At 42.7% G+C, this 19,949-nt stretch overlaps 1 protein-coding gene across 7 annotated transcripts in view; it reads right to left on the minus strand.

The window, feature by feature from the left end:
* Nucleotides 1-217: 217 nt before the first annotated feature.
* Nucleotides 218-19,949, minus strand: part of CPEB3 (cytoplasmic polyadenylation element binding protein 3) — a 242,406-nt gene continuing 222,674 nt past the window's right edge. For all 7 annotated transcript variants that reach the window (XM_050804449.1, XM_050804448.1, XM_050804444.1 and 4 more), the window contains one exon: nucleotides 218-2,049. In XM_050804449.1, the coding sequence (XP_050660406.1) occupies nucleotides 1,822-2,049 (228 nt within the window). In that variant the 3' untranslated portion in view covers nucleotides 218-1,821. The remainder of the gene's footprint in view (nucleotides 2,050-19,949) is intronic.

Raw genomic sequence — 19,949 nt, forward strand, 5'->3', positions numbered from 1 at the left:
TAGACCACGCTAGTGCCAGCAGGCCTTCATTCTAGACCACGCTAGTGCCAGCAGGCCTTCATTCTAGACCACGCTAGGGTTAGCAGGCCTCCATTCTAGACCACGCTAGGGCTAGCAGGCCTCCATTCTAGACCACGCTACGGCTAGCAGGCCTTCATTCTAGACCACGCTAGTGCCAGCAGGCCTTCATTCTAGACCACGCTAGTGCCAGAGGCCTTCATTCTACTCAAGCTTAACAGGATAAATCCAGGGAATTAAGTAGTTAGTTTCTCACCCAGACAACCAACTCTGCCCAGGCCATCTTATTTTGTACAGACATTTCTTTAGCATCACCATTACACAACTTTCTTAAAAATGTGCCTAGTTTGTCAATCTGACAACTTATCTCTATATCCTGTATATATTCTTAGTGTTTGTAAGCTAAGATGAGCTCTTTGGTTTTCTGGACAAGGTCTGAAGCTATGTAAAATGGTGCAAGCACTAAGAGATTGTAACTAAGAGCTCATGTGTTAGTTTATAATATACCAGTTATGAACTGTCAAGTTCGTTAATGTCTGACAGAGGCTTTAAACAGTTAAGTTTGATCACAGTTAGACATAATCACTTTACTATATAAAATAAATTGCACAATATATAACAGAGCACCGCAAAGTACTTCATCTACCATCCACAAATTTGCTTGAAGAATATCCTACACCTAGGTTTTATATCGGTTGTAATATAGGTCATTCTGTTATGGGCTCTTCTCATTCAGAGCATTCCATTTACTGAGGCATGCCTTCCTCTGGTCAATTACCAATTCTTTGAATGAAAAAAACTTTTTTTAAAAAATGAGTATTTTATAGCTTATATAGATTCTTAATTTGTGCATTGTGGGAACGTTTTATACTAGACATTGGATATAAAATTTATTGCATGCAGCAACCTGATTAAGTAAACATGCAGTCAGAAATAGTGACCTTCCACCGAAGCTTTCTGAAGTCTATTCTGATCTCCTTTCGGCAGCTGACTCTATCCCTAAAATCACAAAAGTGTGTTGTTGGGTTTTTGTGTTTAATTGATATCTTAGCCTGAATAGAGTATTATGGTATTAATAATACCATTTTAATAGCAGCAAAAGCTATTGCAGCATAAATTTACATAATACTAAAAGATCTAACCAAAATCCTCGGCAAAACAAAAATCAAACATGAAGGAAAAATAAAAGATCCAGCTTATGAGGTATCCTTACAAGTCAAAATAGAGAGCAACTAAAGGCTTATTTTCATGAAGGGTTATCCTTACTCTAAGTGACCCGAACTAATGATTGCTGAATTGTTGTGAAGTTTTTGCTACATCTGCCACCTACTCACGAGTATTACCTTTGGTAAGTCTTGTTCTAGGGGCAACTCTCTAAGTTTCTGAAAATAAGTGCATGCTCCAGTTCAAAACAATCAGAACAACACCACCACAGCAACAAACAAAAGAATCACAGACAGTAGCCTGACGGCCGCTAATGAGAATGGCAGCCTACATACTGTCACGAGTGACAAATCAGGTATAAAAAATTAAGGTACCAAGCAGACAAAGGTGTGAATCAAAGTGCAAATCAGTACCATTCTACACTCTGCAATTCTGCATTATACTGGACACTGAGTTCAGTAATATGACTGTAAATAATAATAATAATAATAATTAATAATAATAATAAAAAGACCCAATTCTTCTTTAAAAATCAAGAACGAATGCACAGATTTCCAGAACACTGTAAGCCCTGAGGCAGTGCCCTCTCTCTCCCCTCCTTGTTATCTACTCCAGTACTGTGGCTGGGTCGGCCGTGGCTCAGCTCCAGCGGAACGGGACGTGACGAGGGCGGTCGCCTCCCTCCTTCACCAGCGGTTTGTGGAACTCCCGCCCGGCTCGGGAATGTATGCTCGCCCAGCAGTATTCACAGTAATACTGCAGACAGGTGACGTTGGCACAGAAGAACGGGGCAAACTTCCCACCACAGCGTGTGCCCTGGCACTCATCACACATCTGATCATCCAGCACATATGGCTTTACTTCAACCTGGACCCAAAGAGGAAAGACAGAGAAAAATGGTTTAGCAAAGCTTCCTCACATGTCTTGCTTTTGAGAGTTTATAGTATAGCTTCACGGTACGTCTCAATCAGATGCTGCTTTCAACTCTGCTGATACTGGATGGTAATCGACAGCATACACTTTGGAATAAGCTCCTTGATTTACTTCTTGTGTGATATGAGACAAATTCTTAAAATCTCTGTGCCTCTGTTTGCTCTATGACTATATCTGTAAAATGGGTATGTTTTCACACACATAAACACATCTAACACACACACATTTGTGTAATCTGTAAATGGGTATAACAGTGTTTACATCAAAGGGTGCTGGGGAGGATTAAGAGGGGCTGAGCTGAATCCTGAAAGCTGAATCCTGAAAGCTGAATCCTGAAAGCTTTGTCTGACAGTGCAGGACAAAGAACACTGCAGGGAGAGGAAGCAGCCAGGACAAAGGCCATAAGCAAGAGGAGGCAGGCACATCCTTGGGAGATGCTGTGGCTGGAGCCAGGCCTGAGGGCAAGAGGCACACTGAATATGGGAGGAGCTGAAGGGTACACTGCTGTGAGGCTGTGCACCTCAGTGTCGTAGTGATGCAGCTCCCTGAGACTAACACCCCAGTACTGCATACCATGGACTGGAGAGGAAAAGGGACTCACAGCTGAGGTGTTAAGAAGCTACTATAATAATTGGGGCTTTTTTAGTTTTGGAACTTTCTCTGTTACCTTAATCTCCCCCCAACACTGGAAACTTCAATAGAAGACAACTTTTCATCACAGCCCTTTAGGGAACATTTTTATATCTAAATGAAGCAAAGCTGTATGACTGAAAACCAAAAGAAGAAAAAAGTTACCACGTTCTCACCCACTTTCCTTTCCTAGAACTTTAGAAAAGAAACATCATTAACTTTATTTTTAATTATTATTATTATTTTTGAGATGGATTGTCACTCTGTTGCCAGGCTGGAGTGTAGTGGTGTGATCTCGGCTCAATGCAACCTCCACCTCCCGGGTTCAAGCCATTCTCCTGCCTCAGCCTCCTGAGTAGCTGGTATTACAGGAGTGCACCACCACGCTCGGCTAATTTTTTGTATTTTTAGTAGAAATGGGGTTTCACCATGTTAGCCAGGCTGGTCTCAAACTCCTGATCTCAGGTGATCCGCCTGCCTCAGCCTTCCAAAGTGCTGGGATTATGGGCGTGAGCCACCATGCCCGGTCGAAATACTATCTTATTGTGGTTTTGATTTGCATTTCTCTAATGATGGACAATGTTTAGCATTTTTTTCATGTGCTTGTTGTCCATTTGTGTATCTTCTTTGGAGATACACAACTCAATGAGGAAATGCATAGAGAATAATTCACATAAGAATTCACAGACAATTCACATAAAAATGTTTATATTAGCTGGTTGTGGTGGCATGCACCTGTAATCCCAGCTACTCAGGAGGTGAGAGGATCACTTGAGCCCAGGAGTTCAAGCCCGGCCTGAGCAGCATACTGTTTCCCTGGCTCTTAAAGAAAAAAAAGAAAAAAAAAAAAAAAAAGATGTTCATATTTACTTGTAGTCAGGAAAAAAAATTGATGCCATTATTCTCATCAGACTGGCAAACATTTAAAAGAGTGATAACTATTTCTCATCATTTGCTGATAGAAATATGAATTGCTACAACTTTTTTTTTTTTTTTTTTGAGATGGAGTCTCACTGTTGTTGCCCAGGCTGGAGTGCAATGGAACAATCTCAGCTCACTGCAACCTCCACCTCCTGCAACCTCCACCAGCTCACTGCAACCTCCACCTCCCGCAACCTCCACCTCCCAGGTTCAAGCGATTCTCCTGCCTCAGCCTCCCAAGTAGCTGGGATCACAGGTGCCCACCACCACACCCAAATATAATTTTTATATTTTTAGTACAGATGGGGTTTCACCATGTTGGCCAGGCTGGTCTCAAATTCCTGACCTCAGGTGATCCCCTGCCTTGGCTTCCCAAAGTGCTGGGATTACAGGCGTGAGCCACCACACCTGGTCTGCTACAACATTTTTGAAAAGCAAACTAGCAAATTATTCAAATTAAAAATATGTATACCCTTCAACCCAAGAATCCCAGTGTTGGCTATTGTTCCAGATGCAATCCCAATGCTTGGAAATATAACCACCAGAAGTGAGGACATATGTAAAGTATATCTACTGCGAGACTTGTCCACAATGGCAAAAAATCAGAAACAAAGTAAATGTCTAGCTACAGGGAAACACTTGAATAAAATATGGGTTATCCATTCCGATGGAATATCATGCAGCCATGAAAAAGACTTAATTATGCTCCATCGGTTGATGAGAAAATATTTCCATTACATAGGGACATTAGTGGAATGATGGCTACTGCAAGCTGTAAAATGCTGAACAAACATACGTAAGGTCATGTAATACATTTGTGCTGATATTTGAAAATGCAGTATTAATAAAACAGCACCTTCTGTCTATTTGAGCTTCCAACTAAGCTTGGTAACAGTGCTCCTTACTGGCTAAAGGGTTTTGGGGGATCTAGTCTACACAGTAGTTCAGAAGATGTGTCATGAAGGCTTTCATGACTGCCTTGAGGCCAGAGGCACACAGTGATGCCTTATTTACCAGCTTTCTTAGGGAATAACATATACTTCAAGTTATTTTTCCAGAAACCAGGCACTTCTCCTTTTTGGTGCCAAAATATCTTGAATGTTGATGTTTTTTGACAAAAATCTTGCTAAAATGTACTAGTTCCCCTCCCCCTCTTAGATAGGAGACATTATGAACATTATTCCTAAGGAATGCCAAGTAATACAATGCAGTAGAGAGTTTTCACTTTTTCTGTCAGCCCCCTTCAAAATCTGGTGGTCCGTTATATCTAAAACACGTTCCAAACACCTCTTTTAGGTTTGCAATTTCCAATCATTTTCATTTTGCCTTGAAAGTTAGAAAAATCAAGTTTGTGAAGAGCTGAACATTAAATGCCAATAGATATGACTCTTAATATGGTGAAAAAAAATAGGCTGGGTGCAGTGGCTGATGCCTGTAACTCCAACACCTTGGAAGGCTGAGGCAGGAGGATCCCTTGAGCCCAGGAGTTCGAGACTAGCCTGGGCAACAACAACAAAAAAATTAGCCCTGCATAGTGGGATGCACCTGTAGTCCCAGCTACTTGGGAGGCTGAGGCGGGAGGATCCCTTGAGCCCAAGAGCTAGAGGCTGCAGTGAGCCAAGATCCTGTCATTGTACTCCAGCCTAGGTGACACAGTGAGACCCTGTCTCAAAAATATATATGTAATAATAGTAAAAATAAAAAACAGAATGTGGCTTTTGGATTGCTACTGTGCTCTCAGGGGCCTTTCCTGAAAGCTTCCAGAGGGCAGTCTTCCAGAGGGATGAGCGGTGCTGTCCCTGCAGAGCTGCTCCTGAGGGTGTCTGAAGAGCAGAGGTTTGCCTAACGACAAGACACACACCATGATGATCCACAAACACAGACATGCGAGTTAGCTACTATGACCTCTCAAACAGCAACAGGCAAACAGTATTTCTGGATTGAAATCAACAAAAGAGAGGCAGAGCAAGATGGAAGAACAGAAGTCTCTGCCGATCAACCTCCACCTGACCCATGCCCCACAAGAACAGGAAGTTAGTAACAATCTACACAGAAAAAAACACCTTTAGAAGAACCAAAAATCAGGTAGGTCCTCCTAGTACCTGGTTTTATCTTCATATTGCTGAAAGAGGAACTGAGGAGATAGAAAAATAGTCCTGAATCACCAAGTATTTAAACCAGCCTGCGCCTGAGGGGAATCTCCAATTCCAGCAGGGGGAACTCGAGTTCCCCCAAGCCTCGCCACTGTGGGCTACAGCGCTCTGTGTCTCCAAATCAACTTGAAAGTCAGTCTAGGCCATAAGGACTGCAACACTTAGGTGAGTCCTAGTGCTGAACTAGGCCCAGAGACAGTGGATTCAGGGGGCACATGGCCTACTGAGACATCAGCCAAGGGAGGGCTGGCATCACCCCTGCCCTAACCCCAGGCTGCACAGCTCATGGCTCCAAAAGAGACCTCTTCCTTCAGTTTGAGGAGAGGAGAGGGAAAAGTGGGAAGGGCTTCGTCTTACGTCTTGGATACCAGCTCAGCCACAGAAGGACAGGGCACAGTCAGAATTGTGAGGTCCCTTTTCCAGGCCCTAGCTCCCAGGTGACATTTCTAGACACACCTTGGGCCAGAAGGGAACCCACTGCCTTGAAGGAAGGACCCAGTCCTGGCAGCATTCATTACCTGCTGACTGAAGAGCCCTTGGGCCCTGAATAGCCAGCAGTGATACCCAGGACCTTGGGTGAGCCTCTGAGACTTGCTGGCTTCAGGTACCAGCAAGGCCACAGTTGGGTAGAGCAGTGGGCAGGCTCCTGGGGTCCCCAACTCTAGGATTTGACTCTTGGATGGCATTTCTGGACCTGCCCTGGGCCAGAGGGGAGCCCAGTGCTCTGAAAGAGGGTTTCAGGCCAGGCAGTGTTTACCACGAGCTGACTTAGGGCCTTAAGGGAATGCTGGACTTAGTCTGGCAGTACTTCTCATGGCCTGGGGTGGCGGTGGTGGAAAAGTGAGACTCCTCCGCCTTTGGAAAGGGGAGGGAAGAGTGGGAAAGACTGCAATTGTAGTTTGAGTGCCAGCTCAGTCACAATACAATAGAACACCAGGTAGACTTCTAAGGTTTCCCACTTTAGTACATGATGCCGGGACAGCATCTCTGAGTCTGCCCAGGGGCTTGGGGAAACTCACCGCCCCGAAGGGAAAGACACAAGCCTGGCTGGCTTTGCCACCTGCTGATAGTAGAGGCCCAGGGCCCTGAGTGAACACAGGCAGTAACCAGGGAGTGGTTACGGCAGGCCTTACGCAAAAGCTGGCTTCAGGTCGGACACAGCACAGTCAGAGTGGTGGTGGCCACAGGGGTTTATGTCACTCCACCCCCAGCTTTAGGTGACTGAGAACAGAAAGACTCTTTGTTTGGGAGAAAGTAAGGGAAGAGAACAAGAATCTCTGCCTGGTAATGCAGAGAATTCTCCCAGATTTTGCCCAAGACCATCAAGGCAGCACCTCTACGAGTCTGCAGGAACCGTAGTAGCTAACTTGGGCTTAGGTGACCCCTAAAGCAGAAACAGCGTAGAATACAACACCCAAGTCCTTTCACATATCTGGAAAGCCTTCCTAAGAAGGACAGGTATAAATAAGCCCAGGCAATGAAGACTACAATAAATACCTAATTCTTCAATGCCCAGACACCAAAGAACATCTACTAGCATCAACACCATCCAGGAAAACATGACCTCGCCAAATAAACTAAATAAGGCACCAGGGACCAATCCTGGAGAAACAGAGATATGTGACCTTTCAGACAGAATTCAAAATAGTTGTGCTGAGGAAACTCAAAGAAGAGACAAAGGTCACTATATAATGATAAAGGGGTCAATTCAACAAGAGGATATAGAAATTTTAAATATATATTTGGGCCGGGCACAGTGGTTCACGCCTGTAATCCCTGCACTTTGGGAGGCCAAGGTGGGTGGATCACCTGAGGTCAGGAGTTTGAGACCAGCCTGGCCAACATGGCAAAACCCCGTCTCTACGGGGTACAACACCCCTGTACTATATTAGCAGGCATGGTGGCAGGTACCTGTAATCCCAGCTACCCAGGAGGCTGAGGCAGGAGAATTACTGAAACCTCAGAGGTGGAGGTTTCAGTGAGCTGAGATCGCGCCACTGCACTCCGGCCTGGGTGACAGAACAAGACTCCGTCTCAAAAATACATACATACATACATACATACATACATATATATATATAAAATTGATTATATATGTATGCACCCAACACTGGAGCACCCAGATATATAAAGCAAATATTAGTGCTAAAGAGAAAGATAGGCCCCAATACAGTAATAGCTGGAGACTTCAACACCCAACTTTCATCATTGGCTAGATCTTCTAGACCAAAAATCAATAAAGAAACATCTTTATTGATGAAAGATGCAGACTTAATCTGCACGACTGAACAAAGGGATCTAACAGATATTTACAGAACATTTCATCCAAAAGCTACAGAACACACATTCTTTTCCTCAGCACATGGATCATCCTCAAGGATAGACCATATGTTAGGTCACCAAGTAAGTCTTAAAACATTCAAAAAATTGAAATAATATCATGTATCTTCTGTAACCATAATGTAATAAAACTAGAAATTAATAACAAAAGGAATTTTGCAAACTATACAAATACATGGGCCGGGTACAGTGGCTCACACCTGTAATCCCAGCACTTTGGGCCAAGGCAGGTGGATCACTTGAGGTCAGAAGTTTGAGACCAGCCTGACCAACAAGGAGAAACCCCGTCTCTACTAAAAATACAAAATTAGCCAGGTGTGGTGGCGCATGCCTATAATCCCAGTTACTTGGGAAGCTGAGGCAGGAGAATCGCTTGAACCTGGGAGGTGGAGGTTGCAGTGAGCCGAGATATTGCACTATTGCACTCTAGCCTGGGCGACAAGAGTGAAACTCCGTCAAAACAAAAAAAAAAAAGAAAGAAAAAACAAATACATGGAAATTAAGCAATACGCTCCCGAATGACCAGTGGGTCAATGAAGAAATTACGAAGGAAACTGAAAATTTTATTGACACAAATGATAATGAAAACAGAACATACCAAAACCTATGGATAGAGCAAAAGCAGTACTAAGAGGAAAGTTTATAGTGTAAGCCTACATCAAAAAGGAGGAAAAACTTCAAATAAAGAATCTAATGATGAAACTTAAAGAACTAGAAACGCAAGAGGAAACGAAATCCAAGATTAATAGAAGAAAGAAATAATAAAGATCAGAGCAGAAATAAAATGCAACTGAAATGAAAAAGACAATAGAAAAGTTAAACAAAACCGACAAACTTTTAGCCAGACTAAGAAAAAGAAAAGATTTAAATAAATAAAATCAGAAATCACAAGGTCAGGAACTTGAGACCAGCCTGACCCACATGGTGAAACCTCGTCTCTACCAAAAAGACAAAAATTAGCTGGGCATGGTGGCACATGCCTGTAATTCCAGCTACTCGGGAGGCTGAGGCAGGAGAATCAGTTGAACCTGGGAGGTGAAGGCTGCAGTGAGCCGACATCGCGCCACTGCACTCCAGCCTGCCAACAGAGCGAAACTCTGTCTCAAAGAAAAAAAAAAAAAAATCAGTCAATTATATCAACAGAATGGAGGATAAACACCATATTATCATTTTAATTGATGCAGAAAAAGTATCTGATAAAATTCAAAATCCCTTCATGATAAAAATCCTCGGCTGGGTGCTGTGGCTCACTCCTGTAATCCTAGCACTTTGGGAGACCGAGGTGGGTGAATCACTTGAGGTCAGGAATTTGAGATCAGCCTGGCCAATATGGTGAAACCCCGTCTCTACCAAAAATACAAAAAAATTAGCCAGGCGTGGTGGCACACACCTGTAACCCCAGCTACTTGGGAGGCTGAGGCACAAGAATCACTTGAATCCGGGCGGTGGAGGTTGCAGTGAGCCAAGAGCATGCCACCGCACTCTAGCCTGGGTGACAGAGCAAGACCTTGTCTCAAATATATATATATATATAAATCAAAATAGATTAACATCTTAAATCTAAGACCTCAAACTATGAAGCTACTGAAGGAAAACACTGGGAAAAATCTTTAGGACACTGGTCTTGGCAAAAATTTCTTGAGCAATACCCCCCACAAACAGACAACCAAAGCAAAAATGGACAAATAGGATCACATCAAGTTAAAAACCTTCTGCACAGCAAAGGATAAAATCAACAAAGAGACAACCCATTGAATGGGAGAAAATATTTGCAAACTACCCATCTGACAAGGGATTCATAACGAGAATATGTAAGGAGCTCAAACAACTCTCTAGGAAAAAAATCTAATAATCCAATCACATATGGGCAAAAGATTTGAACAGACATTTCTCAAAAGAAGATATACAGATGGCAAACAGGAATATGAAAAGGTGCTTAACATCATTGATCATCAGGGAAATGCAAATCAAAACCACAATGAGATATCATCTCACCTCAGTTAAAACGGTTTATATCCAAAAGACAGGCAATAGCAAATGCTGGTGAGGATGTAGAGAAAAGGGAACCCTTGTACACTGTTGGTTGTAATGAAAATTAGTACAACTACCAGGGAGAACAGTTTGGAGTTTCCTTAGAAAAGTAAAAATTGAGCTAACATATGATCCAGCAATCCCATTGCTGGGTATATACCCCAAAGAAAGGACATCAGTCTATCAAAGAGATATCTGCACTCCCATGTTTGTTGCAGCACTGTTCACAATAGCTCAGATTTGGAAGCAACCTAAGTGTCCATTGGCAGATGAATGGGCCAGGTACGATGGCTCACACCTGTAATCCCAGCACTTTGGGAGGCCAAGGCAGGCGGATCACCTGAGGTCAGGAGTTTGAGATCAGCCTAGACAACATGGTCTACTACATGTTGTATCTACTACAAATACAAAAATTAGCCAGATGTGGTGGTGGGTGCCTGTCATCCCAGCTACTTGGGACACTGAGGCAGAAAAATCGCTTGAACCCGGGAGGTGGAGGTTGCAGTAAGCCAAGATTGCACCATTGCACTCCAGCCTGGAAGACAAGAACGAAACTCTGTCTAAAAGAAAAGAAAAGAAAACAAACAAACAAACAAAAAAGCATATGAATGGATAAAACAAATGTGGAACATATACACAATAGAGTTCCATTCAGCCTTAAAAAAGAATGAGATCCAACTATTTGCAACAACATGGATAGAACTGGAGATCACTATGTTGAGTGAAATAAGCCAGACACAGAAAGACAAACATCACATGTTCTCACTTATTTGTGGGATCTAAAAATCAAAACAATTGAACTCACGTACATAGAGAGTAGAAGGATAGGCTGGGAAACGTAGTGGGGAGCTACAATGGGACAGGAGATGGAGACAGATAATGGGTACAAAAAAATCAGAAAGAATGAATAAGACCTACTATTTGATATCACAACAGGGTGACTATAGTCAATAATAACTTAATTGCATATTAAAATAAGGAGTGTAATTGGATTGTTTGTAAGTCAAAGGATAAATGTTCGAGGGGATGGATATCACATTCTCCATGATGTGCTTATTTCACGTTGCATGCCTGTATCAAAATATCTACTATCTACACCCACTATGTATTAAAATTTGGCTGGGCACAGTGGTGCACGCCTGTAATCCCAACACTTTGAGAAGCAGAAGCGGGTGGATCACTTGAGGTCAGGAGTTTGAGACCAGTCTGGTTAACATGGTGAAATCCCACCTCTACGGAAAATACAAAAATGAGCCAGGTGTGGTGGTGGTGCCTGTAATACCAGCTACTCCAGAGGTTGAGTGAAGCAAGAGAATCACTTGAACCTGGGAAGTAGAGGTTGCAGTGAGCCGAGATCACACCACTGCACTCCAGCCTGCCTGAGCAACAGAGTGAGACCCTGTCTCAAAAAAAAAAAAAAAAAAAAAAAAAAAAAAAGCCAGGCATGGTGGCACACACCTGTAATCCCAGCTAAGATTACCAACAAAAATGAAAAATAAAATAAAAAATAAATTAACAAATTGTTAAAGAATAAAAGGACATAAGGAACAACAACAAAAAAAATCAACGAAAGAGAAGCAGCTGCATGAAGGATTAAGGGTGCTTAGTTTGGCTCCTACTAAAGGGTGATTATTTTGGGTCGAGTGGCCTCACCCTCGTCACTAGTATTTATGGAGTGCCTATTCGCTGTCAGCCACCATATTACAACTGAAATGAACTGTAGACCAATACAAAGTTCTTCCCTAAAATAACTTACGGTCTGTAAAAGAGTTTCTGAAAAGCATTCCCAAACCATTTGTGGTTTTTGCCACATCCCAGTGCTATCTATACAATTACCTAATATTTTAGTAGATTATCCAAATTAACTCTATTTTTCCCAACAAACAAATATATAACAAAATAAAAACTGGCTTATCTGTTAACCTCTGCAATTACCTGGAATATCATTAACCTCTGACACTTCGGACATACAAATCTGGTGGGATCACGTTACTGACCTATATTACCATTAAAGCTCAAATACTAGAGCCCCATGCAGAGCTGATCACATCATTAAGCTGACCCTCTGTTTCAAAGGGCCTTGCAGGCAAAGGAGATGAAGGAGATGAGAAGTACCTACCGAGAGACACTTAGATTCATACTCATAAGCCTAATGGGGATTACTATACCCAAAGATGCTGAAGAATACATGTAATTTATTGATGAGCTTGTAACCACTAAGGATAAGATGGACTGATATGGAGCCTTAGATGAGTGGCTATAGAAAATGGTAAAGGGGCTCGGGCACGGTGGCTCAAGCCTGTAATCCCAGCACTTTGGGAGGCCGAGACGGGTGAATCATGAGGTCAGGAGATCGAGACCATCCTGGCTAACACGGTGAAACCCCGTTTCTACTAAAAAATACAAAAAACTAGCCAGGCGAGGTGGCGGGCGCCTGTAGTCCCAGCTACTCGGGAGGCTGAGGCAGGAGAATGGCGTGAACCCGGGAGGCGGAGCTTGCAGTGAGCTGAGATCCGGCCACTGCACCCCAGCCTGGGCAACACAGCGAGACTCCGTCTCAAAAAAAAAAAGAAGATGGTAAAGGGAATAATATATTTAGAATGTTACAGACAAAGAGAAAGCCGTACTTTGTAAGTTTTGTAAGTTTAAACTGATGTCAATCCTTAATTGTTTTGTTTCTAATGAGCTAGAGAAAATATTTCCGTCTGCAGTCATTTTGTTATTACTCAAAAAACTGACCTCCTGAAATAAATAAAGCAATGGCTAAACAACTCTTAGTGGCAGAGAACAGATACTAGGGAGACCACAAACTGTTCGCAGGTGCAGAATTCCTTCTTCTCAGACCTCAAAAGTTGTAGTAATAGAAAGGAGGCATTGGCCAAGGTCAGGCTAAGCTTGAGTTATGTACTAAAAGTTCTATTAAGGACAGCCAAAGACTGGCCTCTGTTACAGTCTGTCTTTGGTGGTGGGAACAACCAAATAAATCAGTCAGATACCAGCCAGGCCCGGTGGCTCACGCCTCTAATCCCAGCACTTTGGGAGGCTGAGGCGGGCAGATCATGAGGTCAAGAAATCGAGACCATCCTGGCCAACATGGTGAAATCCCGTCTCTACTAAAAATACAAAAATTAGCCAGGTGTGGTGGCACGCACCTGTAGTCTCAGCTACTTGGGAGGCTGAGGTAGAAGAATCGCTTGAACCCGGGAGGCAGAGGTTGCAGTGAGCCGAGATCACGCCACTGCTCTCCAGCCTGGCAAAAGCGAGACTCCGTATTAAAAAATAATAATAATAAAAATAAAAATAATCTGTCAGATACCTAGTTATCCTAGGCACGTAAAGCATACTTATGGGTGACTAGAAGGCAAGTAGAAGCAAGGATTTCAGATAACAGAATCAAAGTAGACAAGCTGGAAAAAGAAGCAAAGTGAAGTGATATAATTTAATAGGAACAAATATAAGGCTGGCATCTACTCAGAAAAATTGGCAGCACACAGCCAAAGTGTAGTATTAGGTCAAAAAAAGAAAGAAAAATATTGGCAGCACAAATACAAGGTGTAAGTCAAAGTGTAAAGAAGATGTAGTTAAGCAGCACATCAAGCAAGGCTTTAACTCAAAGAATCAGGAATATGAAGAGGCTGACAAAAGAACAAACCTAATCTAAGGATCTGCTGCAGGTCATAAGAAAGAAAACAATGAACTGGAGATCGTGGGTGTGAAGGGCAGAAGAGAAGATGTGCAGAGTTGCCACACAGAGGAAAGAGACAATGACATGGGCACCTCTGTGCTTAAGAGAAATCCAGCAAACAGAGGTCAAGCCAGAGAACACTGGCTTCAGGTGGTGATTTCGGAGAACTCAGAAAACAGAGTAGGTGAGAAGTAGTGTGGGGGCTACTTGAATGGAAAACATTAGCTCTGAGGTTGGGTTCCTCTTCTGGCTTCAAAGGAGAAGCTCTCATAATCACATTGTTGGGGTAAACTACTGGACACAGGGATTTGAGTGAGTACCTTCTGTTTCTCTCCAGACTACCCAGAGATTTAGGCCAAATGCTACGAGGGACCATTGCAATGTCAGGCTTTATCAACAGAGGCAAAATATTTAGACCACTGAAAGGAAGAGCCAGCTGTACTCTGGGTAAGAAACCTCAACTCTGGCTTTCCATTTTGAGGACAACACTTTAGAAGGATATAACATTGTCAGAAGGACCTGACTCACTTGGAGATCCTACACTATGCTGGCTGAAAGGAGGCCACGATTCACAATACAGACATCTAAAATATGGCCATAGACATCCACAGCATTGCCAGGAACAGAAGTAGAAACTCCAACTAGAGGCTGCCCCGTGGTCACTGTTTAGTGTGAGCTCAATATACTGTGTGTTTCAGAAATACTCTGATAGCTCTTAGGAATGAGTTATATTCATTAAAGAGGTACACTTCAGTAATGAGGAATTTAGTTTCTTTGAACTTTTTTTTAACTCACTAGGTTACTTTGAGAAATCAGACCAAAGTAGTTATCCATGATAAAAAGAAGTGACAAATCGACTGATAACATAAGCAAGCTGTTGACACATTTTCAACTGTGAAAGGCAATACAACAGAGCTAAGTCTAGACACAAGATAACCAGAGCTCACTGCCATGATAGATAATGTCCCCCATATTGGGTAATCAATGTATTAGTTAAGATGGTTGCAAATATATGACTCAATCAAGAGAAGAGCATTTCTTTACTTTTTAATTTTTTATTTTACTTTTGAGACAGGGTCTCGCTCTGTCACCAGGCTGGAGTGCAGTGGCATGATCTTGGCTCACTGCAACCTCTATCTCCTGGATTCAAGTGATTCTCGTGCCTCAGTCTCCCGAGTAGCTGGAATTACAGGCATATGCCACCATGCCTGGCTAATTTTTGTATTTTTGGTAGAGACAGGTTTCACCAGGTTGGCCAGGCTGTTCTCGAACTCCTGGTCTCAAGTGATCTGCCCGCTTTGGCCTCCTGAAGTGCTGGGATTACGGGCATGAGCCACCACACCTGGCTAAAGAGTATTTCTAAAGTAAGTATTATTTCTGACCAATAGAGGAAAATTTCAACCCCAGTTCACTAATTTTTTTTTAGACACATTCCTGAGGTCTGAGAAAATCTAAGGGAACATAGCACCTCAAATAAGTTTAATAAATTATATTTAAACTACAATAGCTTCATTTAAAAAGTACATCTGGGACTCAGTGCTTTAACATGAGCCCATTTAGAATCAGTTCAAGTCATAATTTGAACTCACACCTGGGTTTTGCCTGTCCTTTAAAAAGTCAGCTCGGCCAGGTGCGGTGGCTCACACCTATAATTCCAGCACCCTGGGAGGCCAAGGCGTGGAGATCATTTGAGCTCAGGAGTTCAAGACCAGCCTGCGCAACATGCTGAAACCCCATCTCTATCAAAAACACAAAAAACTGGCCGGTTGTGGTGGTGCACTCCTGTGGTCCCAGCTACTCGGGAGGCTGAGGTGGGAGAATCACTTGAGTCTGGAAGGCAGGGGTTGCTGTCAGCTAAGATTGTACCACTGCACTCTAACCTGGGTGATAGAGTAAGACCTCGTCTCAAAAAATAAAATAAAATAAAAATTTAAAAAAGATTTTAAAAAGCCTGGCAAAATCCCAAAACTATGACTCTTCAGAGTCAAATCAAGCAGAGATCAGTAATAATGTATCAAAGTTCTCCTTTTTTTTTTTTCCTGAGGTGGAGTCTCGCTCTGTCGCCTAGGCTGGAGTGTAGTGGCTTGATCTCGGCTCACTGCAAGCTCCGCCTCCCGGGTTCACGCCATTCTCCGGCCTCAGCCTCCCGAGTAGCTGGGACTACAGGCGCCCGCCACCACACCCAGCTAATTTTTTGTATTTTTAGTAGAGATGGAGTTTCACCGTGTTAGCCAGGATGGTCTCCATCTCCTGACCTCGTGATCCGCCCACCTCGGCCTCCCAAAGTGCTGGGATTACAAGCGTGAGCCACCGCGCCCGGCCCAAAGTTCTCCTCTTTAAAAAATATACTATGCAATGGCTAGGAAAAAAGCAGCACTAAAAACTTGGTTTTAGAACTATTTAAGGGAACAATGTTTAAAAAATGAAGGGTTGGGCTGGGTATGGTGAGGTGTGCCTATAATCCCAGTTAGTTGGGAGGCTGAGGCACTTGAGCCCAGGAGTTCAAGTCGAGCCTGAACAGCATCTCCAAAAATAGATAGATAGATAGATAGATAGATAGATAGATAGATAGATAGATAGATAGATAGATAAGTAAATAAATAAAATTAAGAGTTGAGTGTAAGTGTCCCTGTTTTCAGATCTGGCCTTGATGCAAACCTGGGCACCCCATGAAAGGGCCCTGGCTGACTTAGGCCATTTCCTAATATCTGGGGCAACAAAGCTTCTTGGAAAGCCCATTTATTTGGTGTGCTAAAAGCTTTTCAACATAATGTGATCATAATCTTCTTGGCATGTGTTATAGAGCACATCTAGCCAGGCCTAAAAACCACAGTAATCTCATTAATATTCCCACTAAATATAGTGTCTGGTTGTTAAAGCAGGGCCTCCACCAGCAGACAATACAAAGAACGTCTAAACATATATTTTGGCTGGACGCGATAGCTCACATCTGTAATTCTAGCACTTTGGGAGGCCGAGGCGGGCGGATCACTTGAAGTCAGTAGCTCGAAACCAGCCTGGCCAACATGGTGAAATCCCGTCTCTACTAAAAATACAAAAAAAAATTAGCCGGGCATGATGGTTGGCGCCTGGAACCCCAGCTACTTAGGAGGCTGAGGCAGGAGAATTGCTTGAATCTGGGAGGTGGAGGATGAAAGTGAGTCGAGATCACGCCACTGCACTCCAGCCTGGGCGACACAGCAAGACTCCATCTCAAAAAATAAATAAATAAAAATAAATTTTTAGTTTTTCAACCATGAGCTGGAATGCTGTTGTTTAGAAAGCAGATGACAGATGCCTAGAAAATTAAAGTGGCAGCCAGGTGTGGTGGCTCATGCCTGTAATCCAGCACTTTGAGAGGACGAGGTGGGTAGATCACCTGAGGCCAGGAATTCGAGACCAGTCTGACCACCATGGCGAAACCCGTCTCCACTAAAAATACAAAATTAACCGGGCATGGTGGTGCATGCCTGTATCCCAGCTACTTGGTAGGCTGAGGCAGGAGAATCGTTTGAACCTGGGAGGCGGAGGTTGCAGTGAGCCAAGATAGCGCCACTGGACTCTAGCCTGGGCAACAAGAGCGAAACTCTGTCTCAAAGAAATTAAAAAAAAAAAAAAGAAAATTAAAGTGGCAGGCTGGGTGCAGTGGCGCACGCCTGTAATCCCTGCACTTTGGGAGGCCGAGGCAGGCGGATCACCTGAGGTCAGGAGTTCGAGACCAGCCTGACCAACACAGAGAAACACCGTCTCTACTAAAAATACAAAATTAGCTGGGTGTGGTGGCGCACGCCGGTAATCCCAGCTACTTGAGAGGCTGAGGCAGGAGAATTGCTTGAATCCAGGAGGCGGAGGTTGCAGTGAGCCGAGATCACACCACTGCACTCCAGCCTGGGCAACAAGAGCAAAACTCCATCTCAAAAAAATAAATAAATAAAAATAAACAAAATTAAAGTGGCAATGTGAAAACAGCTTTTCCACACCAACAAGGTTATCCAAAATTCTCAGATATAGTTATTAATTTTAGAAGCAATCTAGGGTAGATTTTTAAAAATCCGAGGGGAAATAATTGGGATTTTATTTTCTTTTTACCTTACAAAGGATGAGACTTACCATTTTTCACATTCTCAAGTGCTAGGGGATGAAAGATTTTAAAATTATCTTTGTGCCCCTCCCACAGTTTAAGAACTTACTTATTTTCCCATAGCAGGGCTTCTGTGTCAATGTCTCTGCCATATGTTTATGGAGTGCAAAGAGATCTATGAGTGCTGCTCTGTTTAGCCCTAAGATAATGTTTTCATGAAACACAGAAGGGTGGGCTGATAGTATCCGGCACAGTCTGGTTTCCTGCTATGCTGCTTGGAAATGGGGCTGGAAGTATGGGTATAAATCAGTCCAAAACCAAGTGCTAGTAGTAGAAAAGTGTATCATATGGTGAACAAAGGGCAAGAAAATCATTAAAAATGTGAAACACATAACTATCATGGTATCAAGCCCTGAGGGTATAGAGATGCAGAGCACCCTGGCTATACCACAACCTCATGGGCCTCTGTTTCCCCTAGCCTATGAGGGGTTTGAACCAGCTCTTACAAATAGGAATAAGCATTCACCAAAAGACTGCTAACTTACTTCTGACACCTGACTTCCAGAGTTGAATCTGAATGTTCTACTGAGATAAGCATTTAGAAAAAAGGCAATGGACATTTTTCCAATTCTTTATCTCATAAACAACCTCTACACTCAACTATGAGCAGGAAAGATGAATATTTAAATCACTATAAAGAGTTTTCATATTAAATATGATCACGAGTCCAAAGGAGGAGACATGAAAGAACAGAGAAGGACAGGAGAGTCAGAAGTCAGGACTTGGAAGGAGAGCCTGGACAAAAGGTTCTATTCCATTCAAAGATCTTTATCTTCCTTTAGATAACCCAAACTCCCTTTAAAAAACTATTTCTAGTCAAGGGCTCTGAGACTCCTAGCACTTCAAAATAAGCCCAGGTAGGATTAGTTCAGATGATATTTGAACTCACTTCTGAGTGTTGCTTCCTCTAGGGTCAAGTCAAACATAGCTATAGACACAACTAGGAAGCTTTCAAGCCAGGTCAGGCAAGAACCACTAAGAGCAGCAAGATAAAGGCTGGGTTGTATGAATCCCAACTAAGGATAGGAGTAGAAATAGTCTGAGAACAGGTCATCTCACCCTCACTTCTTTTGCTATTGAGTCATTGTATATATTCCCGCTGTGGTCAGGAACAAAGTACGGTATTATCAACATTTCTGTTAGTATGGTTCCTAACGGAAATATGGGTCATATTAATCTTCATGTAGGCTAAAAATATACAGCCTTTGGTAGTCTACTAAATTTATGCCCAATATGTGTCTACTAAACAGAGAGAGAGAGAAAAAAAAGATTAAATATATTAAGTACTTAAGGTACTTGCAAAGAATGGTACAATGGATAAAAGGCCATTAAATAAAAAATTGACTACTCTAAAGAACATGCTACTCAAAGCAAATATTATGTGCTTAGCTATCACAATGCCCTTTTTGAGACAGGGTCTTACTCTGTTACCCATGCTGGAGTGCGATGGCATGATCTCGACTCACTGCAACCTCCACCTCCGAAGCTCAAGTGATTCTTCTGCCTCAGCCTCCTGAGTAGCTAGGATTACAGGCAAGTACCACTACCGTCTGGGTAATTTTTGTATTTTTATTAGAGATGGGGTTTCACCGTGTTGGCCAGACTGATCTCGAACTCCTGACCTCAAATGACCTACCCACCTCGGCCTCCAAAGTGCTGGAATTACACTTTGTAATGAGCCACATGCCAGCCACAATGTTCTTTAAATAAAAAGTATTAGAAAGTCCAAAACTGGCAAACTGAAAAGCGCCCTGGTTCCCAACATGAAGCTAAAATAGAGTCACGGAACACTTTGTCAATGGTGTACTGATTTCAACAATGATTTTTCCTTCTTATATGGAGAAATTTTAGATGTGACAGATAATCTCAAATAATCAAAAGACAAAGAATTACAAATACTAAAGGGAATATCAACCACAACGTCAATGCCCCA

Source organism: Macaca thibetana, chromosome 9 (assembly GCF_024542745.1).
Source record: "Macaca thibetana thibetana isolate TM-01 chromosome 9, ASM2454274v1, whole genome shotgun sequence".
Taxonomy (NCBI): domain Eukaryota; kingdom Metazoa; phylum Chordata; class Mammalia; order Primates; family Cercopithecidae; genus Macaca; species Macaca thibetana.